General features: G+C 31.4%; 2 protein-coding genes across 2 annotated transcripts; one reads left to right on the top strand and one right to left on the bottom strand.

The window, feature by feature from the left end:
- Positions 1-328: 328 nt before the first annotated feature.
- LOC107405262 (7-deoxyloganetin glucosyltransferase) lies at positions 329-2,315 on the top strand. Its single transcript, XM_016012293.4, has 2 exons — positions 329-930; positions 1,296-2,315. Exons 1-2 carry the CDS (start codon positions 396-398, stop codon positions 2,222-2,224), a joined length of 1,464 nt encoding a protein of 487 aa, XP_015867779.2. The 5' UTR covers positions 329-395; the 3' UTR covers positions 2,225-2,315.
- Positions 2,316-5,872: 3,557 nt separating this feature from the next.
- Positions 5,873-6,764, bottom strand: LOC107405263 (non-specific lipid-transfer protein 13). The gene is made up of 2 exons (XM_016012294.4): positions 6,278-6,764; positions 5,873-6,188 (listed from the first exon to the last, which is right to left on the bottom strand). The coding sequence occupies exons 1-2, from the start codon at positions 6,637-6,639 to the stop codon at positions 6,170-6,172; spliced, it is 381 nt and encodes a 126-aa protein (XP_015867780.1). The 5' UTR covers positions 6,640-6,764; the 3' UTR covers positions 5,873-6,169.
- Positions 6,765-12,829: the final 6,065 nt, after the last annotated feature.

The raw sequence follows: 12,829 nt of genomic DNA, 5'->3' as shown, positions 1-12,829 counted from the left end.
CTTCTTCTTAATATATATATATATATATATTTGGTAAATTGTTTCTTTTTGTTAATGAATGACCCGTTTAGCTTTAAATTTTGCTAATGATGTTGAAGAAGGTCCTTCGTGGCTCTTGGACATCCTCAAATATGTACCTGTTTCGCTTCTTCATGAATGACCCTTTTGGTTGCCAAAAAAAAGGATATATATATATATAAATATATATTTATATAAATATAAATGTGTATATCAATCAACGTTTCAGGGTCAGATTTCACATGCGGTGAGAATAACGTGATTCTCAAATTGTTATATATATATATATATATATATATATATATATAGGTCCAAAATACATATACCTGGCAAGTATAATTTGGCTGCAAACTACAATAAATTGCATAGACAGAGAAATGGGTTCCAAGGCCATAGCTGATCAGAAACCTCATGTTGTGTGTGTTCCATCACCAGGTCAAAGCCATATCAAGGCAATGCTTAAATTAGCACAACTCCTTCACCACAGAGGTTTTCACGTAACCTTTGTCAACACGGAATTCATCCACAATCGCTTTCTTCGAACTCAAGGACCTAATTCCCTTGATGGCTTGGCTGACTTTCAATTCGAAACCATTCCCGATGGTCTCCCTCCTCCTTCAGATGCAGATCATGCAGCCACCAGAGACACCTCTTCTAATATTGAAGCCATAAGGAAGAACTTCTTGACTCCATTTTCTGACCTCCTCCGAAAACTCAATGAATCCTCCATTTCAAACACTTGTCCTCCAGTCACTCGAATTGTTTCCGACGGCTTCATGCCCTTCACCATCACAGCTGGAGAAGAATTGGGAATTCCTGTTGTCTTGTTTTTCACTATCCCAGCATGTGCTTTCATGGCCATTAAACAATTACATGCTTTGATGGAGAAATTCAATCTTCCACCAAGGAAAGGTGAGAAAAAATTTAATACTAACGACATCTGATGCCCAATTATGTGTAGTTCATAAATATATTATCAAAATTATGTATGTATATATACAATTATTTTCCCCTAGGTTTCTGAGTTCATACTAAAATGGGCTTCGACAAGTTTTATTATTTTTATTATTTTATTATTTTTTATTGTGATTTTTTAATTTACATAAAGTTGTGATAAATGACATAAAAAAAAAAATAGGAATAATTATGTGGAAACATTCCAATGATTTCTTTTTCAAACCCATTATAGAATGGGCTCCGAAGCTTAGGAGAAAAGGAACTCCGTATGCATATGTTTTCTTTTCTTTCAATTATTGCCTGTCTTTTTTATGCTGCAGATGATGAAAGAAGTGTAACGAACGAGATATTAGACACGGTTATAGACTGGATTCCAGGAATGAAAGATATGCGCTTAAGAGATCTACCAAGCTTTTGTTCGTTTAGAAATGTTCATGATCATGTCCTGTTTGACTTTAACATGGAAGTGGCTGATAGAGCTAATAAAGCTTCAGCAGTTATAGTTCAAACTTTTTATGACTTGGAGAAACATGTCTTGGATGCTCTCTCTATTATGCACCCACATGTTTTTGCAATTGGTCCTCTCCAACTCCTTCTGAATCGCATACCGGAACACCCTATGAAGCTTTTCACGTCTAATCTTTGGAAGGAAGACAGTGAGTGCCTCCAATGGCTAGATTCTAAGCCACCAAACTCAGTGGTGTATGTGAATTTCGGTAGCGTAACAGTGATAACACCAAAACAATTGGTTGAATTTGGCATGGGACTTGCAGAAAGCAAGCACTTTTTCTTGTGGGTGATTAGGCCTAATCTGGTTGTGGGTGAGTCAGCTGTTTTGCCACCTGAATTTGCCGAAAAGATCAAAGGAAAAGGTCTAATAGCAAGTTGGTGCCCACAGGAGGAGCTCCTGAATCATCCATCAATTGGAGGATTCTTAACACACAGTGGTTGGAATTCAACAATTGAGAGTTTGTCTTCTGGTGTTCCAATGCTGTGTTGGCCATTCTTTGGTGACCAAACAACAAATTGTCGATACGCTTGCAAGGAATGGGGGATTGGCATGGAGATAGACAATGATGTGAAAGGAAAGGAAGTTGAGAAGCTTGTGAGAGAGTTGATGGAGGGAGAGAAGGGTAAGACAATGAAAAGGAATGTAATGGAGTGGAAGAGACTAGCCCATGAGGCTACCGCTCCACATGGTTCTTCATCCATAGATTTGGATAATTTGGTGAGGCTCTTGCTTTTATGATATATAGGAATTCAAAATGTTGAAATTATGATATTAATATTGTAGTAATCAATAAGCGATTAAAAACCAAATGGAGCAATTTATCAAACAACTTGTGCGCACTGCCAAACTCAAGCAAGTAGGATGCCAAAAAAAGGACAAAATTACCCCTTGATAAGTTTATACGCGTACAACAGAACAAAATATGTAGAAAATATGAGTCTTGCTTGCGGATTAGAAATTCATTTTAAACGGGGTACCACTTTTGGATGACAATAATAATAATAATAAATTAAGCCACCACAAATTGATGTTCGACATAAACTTTTCTCGGATCCATGTCTCTCTCTGCTTCTGCGAATATTTTCTTGAATTCTTGTTGGTCGATCTTCTTTATCTCAGTATTAATTTATTTCTTCTGCTATGTGAATTGTTTAATTTGTTTAGAGAGACATTGTTTACATATATATACACAAAAATAAAATTGATCGCCAACGTTTCCTTCGGCGCAAGAATTGGATTGGGTTTCTATTTTCCCAAACAGGTTCAAACTTTCCTTTTCGAAGGGTTTTTCAAGTTCAATAGAAGTTGTCTTTTATCACAAAAAAAAATAAAAATAAAAATTTTAAAAAAAGTTCTATAGAAGTCTAACATTTATGGTTTAGAAAAACAAAGAGGAATTTCATATTTTTAGATTTTTTTGATTGGGTGTTATTTTAAAGGAGGCTTGTTCAGTATTCACTCACTCCTTTACAATTTCAGTATTTGACTTGACAAAAATATTGTTTTTAATTCTATTTTAAAAATGTAATTATTTTAATATCTTTTATTTAACATATCTTATACCGTTATGCTCACATTCCTTTTTTTTTTTTAATATTAAAAAATTACTCAGGTTAAGTAATTTTATTTTTGTTGGTACACCATTTACATTTAGCTCGAAATAAATGGAAAAATTCTTATAAATGATAAAAAAAAAAAAAATTACTCAGGCCCCAAAAAAAACACAAAATTACTCTAATTTTTTATTATAAAGAACACTGACCCAGAAGCAAAAATCTTTAAAAATCTTTATAAAGAATCACAATTAATAATAAAAATTATTTTATTAATTTAAGCATACTAAATATTTATAATACAAAAACAATATTTTTATATTTAATTTGATAAACTTTTTAATTTTATTCAAATAAATTAATAGAATAAATGAAATTTATTAATAATTTAGTGTTAAAATAAAAATTAAATACTATGAAATATTCAAACTTTTAGATTTTTGTAGTTGAATGAATTAAGCTGAATTAAATTTGAATTTTTGATGAACGAGTCAAATTAATCTTAAATAAAAGATTTCAAAATTTAGTAAGGTTGAATGGAATTTGAACAGTCATAAAATCTACTATCTGAACTAAGTTTGAAAATCTATCTGGAGCTATAATAATGTTATCAATAAAAAAAAGAAAAAAAGAAAAAAAGAAAAAAAGAAAAAAAGAAAAAAAGAAAAAAGAAGAAAATCTAGTTACACATTTAGCACATAAATAAAGAAGTGTTTTTAGAACAAACATTATGGCCCGTGCTTCTTTAAATAAGTATAGTAGGATAAGAAAAAAGAAGCACCTAGTGCATTAATTAAACTATTAACATATAAAAAATAACTCGATCAAAATAAATAAATAAATATATATATATATATATATATATATAATAACTCTCATTAATTTTTAAAGCCTTTTTTTAATTATATGTAACCAATCACTCCACTGCTTTGTAAAGTACATTTTAATAAAATAGGATTTTGAACCATTTAATGAAAATTATTTTTAAAGAAAATTAAGGTAACAAAAAAATAAAATGAAACAATTTATGATTTTTATTTTTTTTTAAGAAAAAGTAACTTAAAAACCAAATTAAGAAGGGCGTAAAGACACGGAATTTTTTTTTTTCAAATTTAACTAATTAATTTTAATGTAATCTAAATTATCTCCTTATTATAAATTTATTATATTTGAAAAAATAAAAACAAGAAAAAGCACTAGGTGTTTGTGTTTTATTTATTAATTTATTGGTCAGGATTACAATAAATTTTTAAATCACAAGAAGGAGAGGGCGTGATTTACGCACTACACTTCAAAAGTATGAATGTGAGGAGTGAGGGAAGAAAAAGAAAAAAAATCAAAACAGAGAGAATTTTTTTGTGTGGGTGTGGACTCGGAACTGCAGAGAAAGTAGAAATCAAAACAAAACAAAAATTCAAAACGGAGGGAATTTTCTTGTTAGAGGTATTTGGTAAATTTCATATAATTGTGAAAGTACACAATATTTTTCTTCCAAAGAGCATAGTAAATAGCACTAGAGTAGACACATGAAATTACATGCAAATAAAACCCAATCCTTGCCCTTCTAAAGTCTAAACAACCTTAAATAATTAACTTATTAAATTCTGTAGTCCAATTTATCGGCCTTGCAAACCGGATTTTGTTTAACCAAAACTTTAGGCCCGCCCGACCTGTAATCCACTTTGCAAGCATGTTGTTCAAAAGGAATCGATGGCCGAGACAGAAAACGTCCCGCTGCGGCATTTGATTTTTAGTACTATTATGTAATGCTCCTCTTTTTTTTTTTTTTTTTTTATAATTTTTATTATTATTATTTTATCTTTGACTACAGGACGTTTTCATACCCAATTGGTATATGGGTTTAATTCCTATTTGAAGATTTAAAATTTTTAATATTAATAGGTATCTCCTATCTCTAATTCGAATATCTGGTTTAATTTTTATTATTTGATTTGATATAAATAAATATTATTATTAATTTTATTTTGAAAATTTCATTATTTTAATATTTCAATTTAACATATCTTAGACAGTTATACTCCCACTTTTCATAAAACATCAACCTCTTTTTTTATTAGTAGCATTCATATCAAATCGACATTGGATTTGATAAAATAGCATAGAGGGAGAAGATTCTTGTTGACGAGATTACACATTAGTGAATACTTAATTTTATTTTATCAAATAAACTGGGCATCTTTACTTTCAGGTTTCAGATGTCAACTTTTTTTAGTTTGTATACTTAGTATTTTGTGAATTAATCAATGTCTTGTTAAATAAAAGAATTAATATGATTTACACAACCGGTGGGCACATGAATTACCGATAGATCTCTCATTTTTTAAAATACAACATTTATTTTGGGATATTTAATATATATATATATATATTATTTTTCCTTTAACATCATAGAAATTAATTACCTAATTCCACATATATAATTGAAAATTTTAAACTTTTCACTTAAGAGTAACTAATTTGGAGTTACATACAAGTAATACTACCATGCATAAAGAAACAAGATTTTCACGAAGTTAAATATGAGCCAAGTCTTTGTATATTCAAGAAAAAGCTTATACAAATTTATTTTGAAAACTTTTTCCAAAAAAATAAAAAAGAAAAAAATCTTTATTTTGAGAACAAGTTATTATTATCTTTTTCAACATTGAATATGTATAGTTGTCACTTGGGTGAATTATTTAGTTATATTTAATTTTAACAAATAATTATGATGATTATTGATGCAATTCATGAGAATATATCTACCGATCAAGCCCTGATGATTCAAGATATTAGAGGATTGATAAATAAATAGTAATAATTCAAGAAAACATTGTTTTGCTTACTAAACGCAGATCATTATTTAAGAAAACATTCACTTTATGACTTAATTAGTTGATCTACAAAAGATCTATAATATGAAATAAATGGATTTCATACGACTTGATAATTGTTACAATCTATGGTTCCTCGCTGAGGAAAAGAGAACCTGTATTACTTTCTAATATTTTATTTTAGTGAAAAACTATAATATGATATTCCCAACTTCATAAAATTAATATAGTAGCTAGCAATATCCCAACTCTCATTGAGTACTCCATGGACCGTGTAGCTAATAATTAGTTGATTCTTAATCAAAACCATGCAGGCTGCAGATCACAATAAAGCAAGATGAACTTAAATTAGTAACTCAATTGATTAATTATTTAACTAATTGGTAATAAAGAGAGTAAATTACTTGGAGCAATCCATGTGAACCGAAATGGGAAAGCTAAGATGGGTACGGCAAAAGATAGGAAGAGCATCGATGCGGGAAGCCATCAACTCAGGCTTAACATCCCTCACCATACATTCTATGCACCAGCAGATCCTCCCCGGACCCATACCGTGTTTCGCTAATCGGTTCAATTTCCACACGTGTATACAGCACTCCGGTGGAGGTTCCGGTTTCACTCCCACCAGGAACTCCATACAATAAGGGAAATCGTCGAACACCGGTTGGCAACCAGACTCTGCCAATTGGTCATGTTTAGCAGCTATGGCTAATACAGAAGGAGCTACAAGGAAGAAAATCATTAGAAACCCAAACATGTGACCCATACTAATTGCAACCGTGTTATATTAAAAATTTGGCGCTATAGCAATATTGGTTTTTAATTATCTACAACTTTTTGATAAAGTTATATTGTGAATATGTATGGGCTAATTAATTAATGTATATATAGTATAATTATCATCTTTGGTGCTATCTACCAAAATAATGTGATTGATATATGCAACAATGTTGTGAGTGAGTTAATTAATTTGCTTGCTTTGGACATCTTCATGCAATTTTCATGCTCCATGTAATTGTATGTTTGGATATCCTAGCGACAAAGGTATGACACGTCACGCCCCTAACTTATTTGATTTGATTTTATTTTTAGTTAATGATGGGATGAAATTACTTTGAAAAGTTAGCTGCCATACATTTTTTAGGTTTTGCTTGGAAGTTAGTGTATTTTTGTATATTTATTTTTATTTTATTTATTTATTTATTTATTTTGGTAAGTGCTTTTATTTAACGGTGAGCAATTGGTCCACTAGCAATTTATAAAGAAACGTATAGGTATTCAATTAATTAAAAACCCTAAAATAAACGCTTTTAAACATTTAATGTCTCAATTAAAATATGAATTACTTTTGTTTATGAAAATCCCACTTAATTGGTATTGAAAGTATTGGTGTTTTGTATTATTATATTATGAATTAATGTATAGGTTATATTTAATTGTTCTTTGTGAGTTGTGGTAAGTAAGGGTAGATAAGTATTTAGTAATGATAATATCAGTCACCCTTCCCATAGCCGAATGACTGCAGATTTAGCCATCATGAATGCTAAAGTGAGCGAAGGTAGACAGATATTTTTATGATGATGATCCATTAATCACTCCTCTTGACTGTAGGATGGTAAATTATGTAGCATTGGGACTATTAGGATGCTAATGGGGCTACTTGTAGGTTCTTTTCTTCCCTCTTCGTCTGTTAAGTGGTGTTTGGGACGCCAAACATCATTTGACAGCACTGGTATATCGTACAAAGTATCATGAATATATATTATGTTATGCTATAGCATATTATACCGTACTGGGGCCACGATCTTGCTTGGTTCATGAACAAATTAAAATCTTATTTCTGCTACCTTCAAGATCAGCAGGTTGGACGGCCATTATAGGCAACCATTCCTAGCCGTATTAATAGTGGTCTAGCTATGGACAACTTCTATTATAGGACTGTGCATTAGTGTACTATATTGTATATTTGATGTATCTCCGCTACAAGTGTACAAAGTATGTAATGTATTTATCAGTTTTAGTTCTATTTTACTTATTTATGATAATGATTACTATTACTATTGTTGCTGTTGTTGTTGTTGTCGGCCGCACAATTGTCGTATTTGTCCAAATAGATAACTTAATGGATTTGGAGGTATTGCAACTTTTGGATTGGACGAGTATTGTAGCCCTCAGACAGATATCATAGTCTTTGAGTAAGTGTAATAGACTTTGACGAGTAATGCATTCTTAAGCGGATTATCCAAATTCTTCGAGAAGTTGTGTATAGATATATAGAAAACATATGTATATATCTATTCACATTAGTTTTGAATAGTGGTGATGTTATCGAAATTACTATTTAATTTAAAGTACTATTTCTTTATGTGTATTACAAAAGTAAATTTTTATTCAAAGTTATTTTGCAATTTATCGGTTATTAGCAATATAAATTGCATCTATGTATTTCCTCAATGCGATTTATGATCTGGACCATCACTATTTTTTCGGGATTTTGACAAGCTTGCCGGAAAAATTACCGACAGCACCCATTAGTATTACCAATGACCCTTTGATACTTTTTCAAGAAAATTTATTTGATATAAAACTCCATAATTTAATACAATTATTTTTATATTATGTGTGACACCATAAAACTTGTTGAGTGCAACTTAGATAATGATAAAAAACATAAGAAAAAAAGAAAACACAATAATCCATTAACAAATGAAAAAGAAAATTTAAATATTCATAATTACCAAAGGGCCCATTGGTATTATTGATGGGGATCATTGGTAATTTTTTCAGATTTTGATAAGTTTACTAGAAAAATAATCAACAGCAGCCATTAGTACTATCGACGGGCCCTTTGGTAATTTTTCATGTTAATTTTTTAATATAAAACTCCATAATTTATTACAATTATTTTTATATTATGTATGATACCATAGAATTTATTGAGTGCAACTTAAATAATGATAAAAACCATAAGAAAAAAAACACAATAATCTGTTAACAAACAAATAATAAAATTTGTATTTTCATAATTATCGAAGGACCTATCGGTATTACCGATGGGGCCATTGGTAACTTTTCCAGATTTTAACAAGCTTGCTGAAAAAAACATATGGAAAAATTACTGACAGCATCCATCGGTATTATCAATGGGCCCTTTGGTAATTTTTCAATTTATCTTTTTATTTTATTTTATAAAACTCCATATTTAATTATATTTATTTTTATATTATATATGATACCATAGAAATTGTTAAGTGCAACTTAAGTAATGATGAAAAAACATAAAAAAAAAAAAGAAAACACATTAATCCATTAACAAACAAAAAGAAAATTTGTATTTTCTTAATTACTAAAGGGCCTATCAATGTTACCGATGGGAGCCGTTGGTAATTTTTTCAAATTTTAACAAGCTTGCTGGAAAAATTACTAATGTCATCCATTAATGTAAAACTTAATATTTTATTAAAATAATTTTGATATTATATATGACACCTTAGAGATTGTTTAGTGCAACTTAGGTAATGATAAAGAACATCATACAATAGTTAGATTCTTATAAATTATTTGCTTTTTACATATAAAAGGCAACAGCATCCAAAAGCAAAATAACTATATCAATTGAAAGATGAAGCTCCCTTTTGAAAATAGTACCCTTCTTTGAAAAATTGAGCCAAAATATCTGGATGATATTGTACAACTAAAAATAGAAAATAGGACCCTTCTTTTAGTTTACGGATGAACTTCGGAACAACATACACCGTAAAGAGAAGGGTAATTGCAAAGTAGCAAAATATCGTAGTGAACGAAGTGAGAGTGAAGAAAACTGGTTGTGATTGATTCTATATTCCCCATCCACACTAAGCACATTAGCATACCACCACATGATAAAAAGGCTGCATTTCCACAATAGTGACCAAGTTCCCTACATATATATATATATATATATATATATGTTAAAACATGAAAGTAACACCAACCTATCAATCCATTCCCATTACTTTGCTACCTACACATCTTCCTCTTGGTGCATGCTTGTACAATGCCCCCCTTCTCTCTCTCTCTCTCTCTCTCCCCCCCCCCCCTCCCACTCTCTCTCTCTCTCTCTCCACCATATGTTTAGGAGAAGATGCCCATGTTTACTCCAAGTGTAGTAAGCTATTGAATCAGTTACGGCAATAAAGAAACATGTTATGGGGCCTCAAATCAAGTGTTACGAGGAAAATTTGTGTGTTTAAGACATATCGTATTGATGGTTCTCAGAACTCTTGCGAATCAAAATTAGGATTTGATGGATATTCAAGACCCTTAAATGCTGGCATCCTCTGCAAATCTTCTTCTGAATATGCGAGGATGAATCAATACCGCTTGTCTATCCAGAACACATGACAAATGCATATACAAAATTATAGTTTAATGGTTACGAATGCAATCAATCCCACTAGAAGCATGGCACATGAAAACAAAAAGAAGTAGACCAAGAAAATATCCAAGCAATGAAGAAAACTATTGAAGAAAATAAAAGTTTGGAATGTTTCTAGTCTATTCACCTGCGCAAAGTTCTTCTTTCGACCCATGTCATAGCGCCATTTTGGGGTGGTTTTCTTCTCATAAGCCTGATCACATGATAAGATATGACAAGCACCCAAATTCAAAATGCAAACTATTTACTCACAAGCAAGGGCATTATATGCTCATAAACCAAGAGGTATGATGTAACACCCCGTACCAAAAAAATATACATGATTAAACAAGTTTGACCAAATTGACTAAGTTTGACCAAGTGAACAATATATGGGTTCAAGTTGACTTTTTCAATAGCCAATATTTTTTGTTTGACCAAGGTACTATTGTGTAGATCTCGTCGATACGAGTTCATAGACTAGCGGCATGCCAAATTCTGAGTTATGGATAAAAAGTTATGGTTCTGAGAAGTTTTAAGCATAAGTTTTAAATCAGTGTCCAAGCCAGTCCCCAGTTTTTATCTATTAGTGACCCAACGCTTTATATAAGCCTAGGTAAGCGATTCAAATAGGAAACAAACCCTAAAATATCCATTGTTTTTCCCAAAACCTGAGAAATTCTCTCCTCAGATCCGTGGGTCCAAATTGGGTTGTTTCGACCCATTTACCGTCGAACCGGGTCACTGCCGTTTTGCCCATTTCTGGCCAACCACCACTTACACGCGCTAGCCACTTAGGAATGTCTCTTGAAGGTGAGCTCAGCCGTGAAATTTCACGGCAAGAAGCGATCGGACGCGCCCAGATCGGGCCGGCAAAGTCCGCGGCGGCCGGCGAGGTGGGTCACTAGATTTTCTTATTTTTTGGCCATTTCAGGCCAACCCATACACCTTTTCCACTATTTTCAACCCCTCTGAGCTCATTTCTATGGTTATTTTGTCCAGATTCCTCACCGTTTGAAAGATCCGACAACAAGAAGTTCGACCAATGCTTCAACAGTGTTTTTCGGCCACCGAAGGAAACTTTGGACCATGGTGAGCATACTGATGAGTTCCTTGTCTCTTGGGCTTTCCGTCAATATAAATTTTGTGAATTTTGAAGGTCGTTTGATAATTTTTCCATTTTTGGATCAATTAGTTAATTTTCGGATAAGTTGGGGACTGTGTTGGGACAAAATTAGTCAAATTAGTTAAAATTGAAGTTGAATTAGTGAAATTAGATATTATTAGGACCCATTAGGTGGTTCGATTTTGAAATATTAGGCTTCGGGTAAAAATTTCCAATTTTGGGTACCGGATCCTAAGGACACTCGATATAATTGGACTGCCCGGTGTCAAATTTATGCAATTTTGTAGTACTGTAAATCATTTTGAGACATTTGAGTTATACAAGTGTCTCTGGTTTAGTTGTTATTACAGGCATTCGAGTTGAGTCTGGAGGCAATCCTGTAGAGGAGCAGGCATGAGCATCTACAGTACTGTAAATGGTTATATCATTTTTAAATGATTTAGGTATATAGTATAGTATATATGTGGTTTAAATATTTTACATATATATCATTTGATTGAAATGTTGTTTTATGCATATATAAATATTTGCTTTCACATATATGTGTTATCATTTTATATGACTTTTGATAATATTTTAAGTGATTTTCAATTTTAATGGGTCCATAAATGGACTTGTGGTATTTAAATATTTTGGTAATTAAATTAAGATTTTTAATCATTTTGGAAACTATTTGGTTTGAGAAACCAGATTGAAAATCATATGATTTTAAGCATGATCAAATATTTTATAATTTATGTGCTTAAAATTGGTTTATGGTGAATATATTTCACTATGGTATTTCTGGTTTTCGTATGAAATGATGTTTTGAGATTTTAAAGTATTTAATTAAGCGGTGGAAGTTTAAATGTTAAATTATGATTTATGATACAGTATCGTTTGGAAAAGTATATATATAATCTTACAAGATTGTTTCATGTATACTGTATTGGTTATTTTTAAATTGATGTACCATGTAATGCCAATACCATAGATCAGTATTATATTATATTATATTACCGCGCGCTGGGTTTACCACGGTGCCGTGAGGTTGGTTTCATCCAACGGTTATCTATTATTACCACGGACTCGGGTTTATCTGACGATTTATTATTATTACCACGGTGCTGTGAGTTTGGTATCATCCAACGGTTTATTATTGCCACGGACTGTGAGGTTGGGTACGTCCCGATGGTTATTTATTATTTCCACGACACCATTCATATATTAAGGGTCGTGAGGTGGGTGTATCCCACGGTTTACAGATTGGTACATCGTATGGTACATTGTATATGTTTGTATATATTGTTGATTTACAAATATTGTGGTGATTTCTGCATTTTCATATTTATTTGGTAGAACTGTATTTATTATAGTTTATGCTCTAATGTTTACATCTAGATTTGAGACATTTCATAATATTACAATGATCGTTCATTCATACTTTTGAGCATC

This window comes from Ziziphus jujuba, chromosome 4, assembly GCF_031755915.1.
Source record: "Ziziphus jujuba cultivar Dongzao chromosome 4, ASM3175591v1".
NCBI classification, from domain to species: Eukaryota; Viridiplantae; Streptophyta; class Magnoliopsida; order Rosales; family Rhamnaceae; genus Ziziphus; species Ziziphus jujuba.
This window is presented reverse-complemented; position numbering and strand designations above follow the sequence as displayed.

What these genes read in the sequence shown, in the direction of transcription:
- LOC107405262 (XM_016012293.4), top strand. Translation starts at nt 396, where the DNA reads ATGGGTTCCAAGGCCATAGCTGATCAGAAACCTCATGTTGTGTGTGTT. An exon ending in CAATCTTCCACCAAGGAAAG is followed by an intron (nt 931 to 1,295) that starts GTGAGAAAAAAT and finishes TTTATGCTGCAG; the next exon opens with ATGATGAAAGAAGTGTAACG.
- LOC107405263 (XM_016012294.4), bottom strand. Translation starts at nt 6,639, where the DNA reads ATGGGTCACATGTTTGGGTTTCTAATGATTTTCTTCCTTGTAGCTCCT.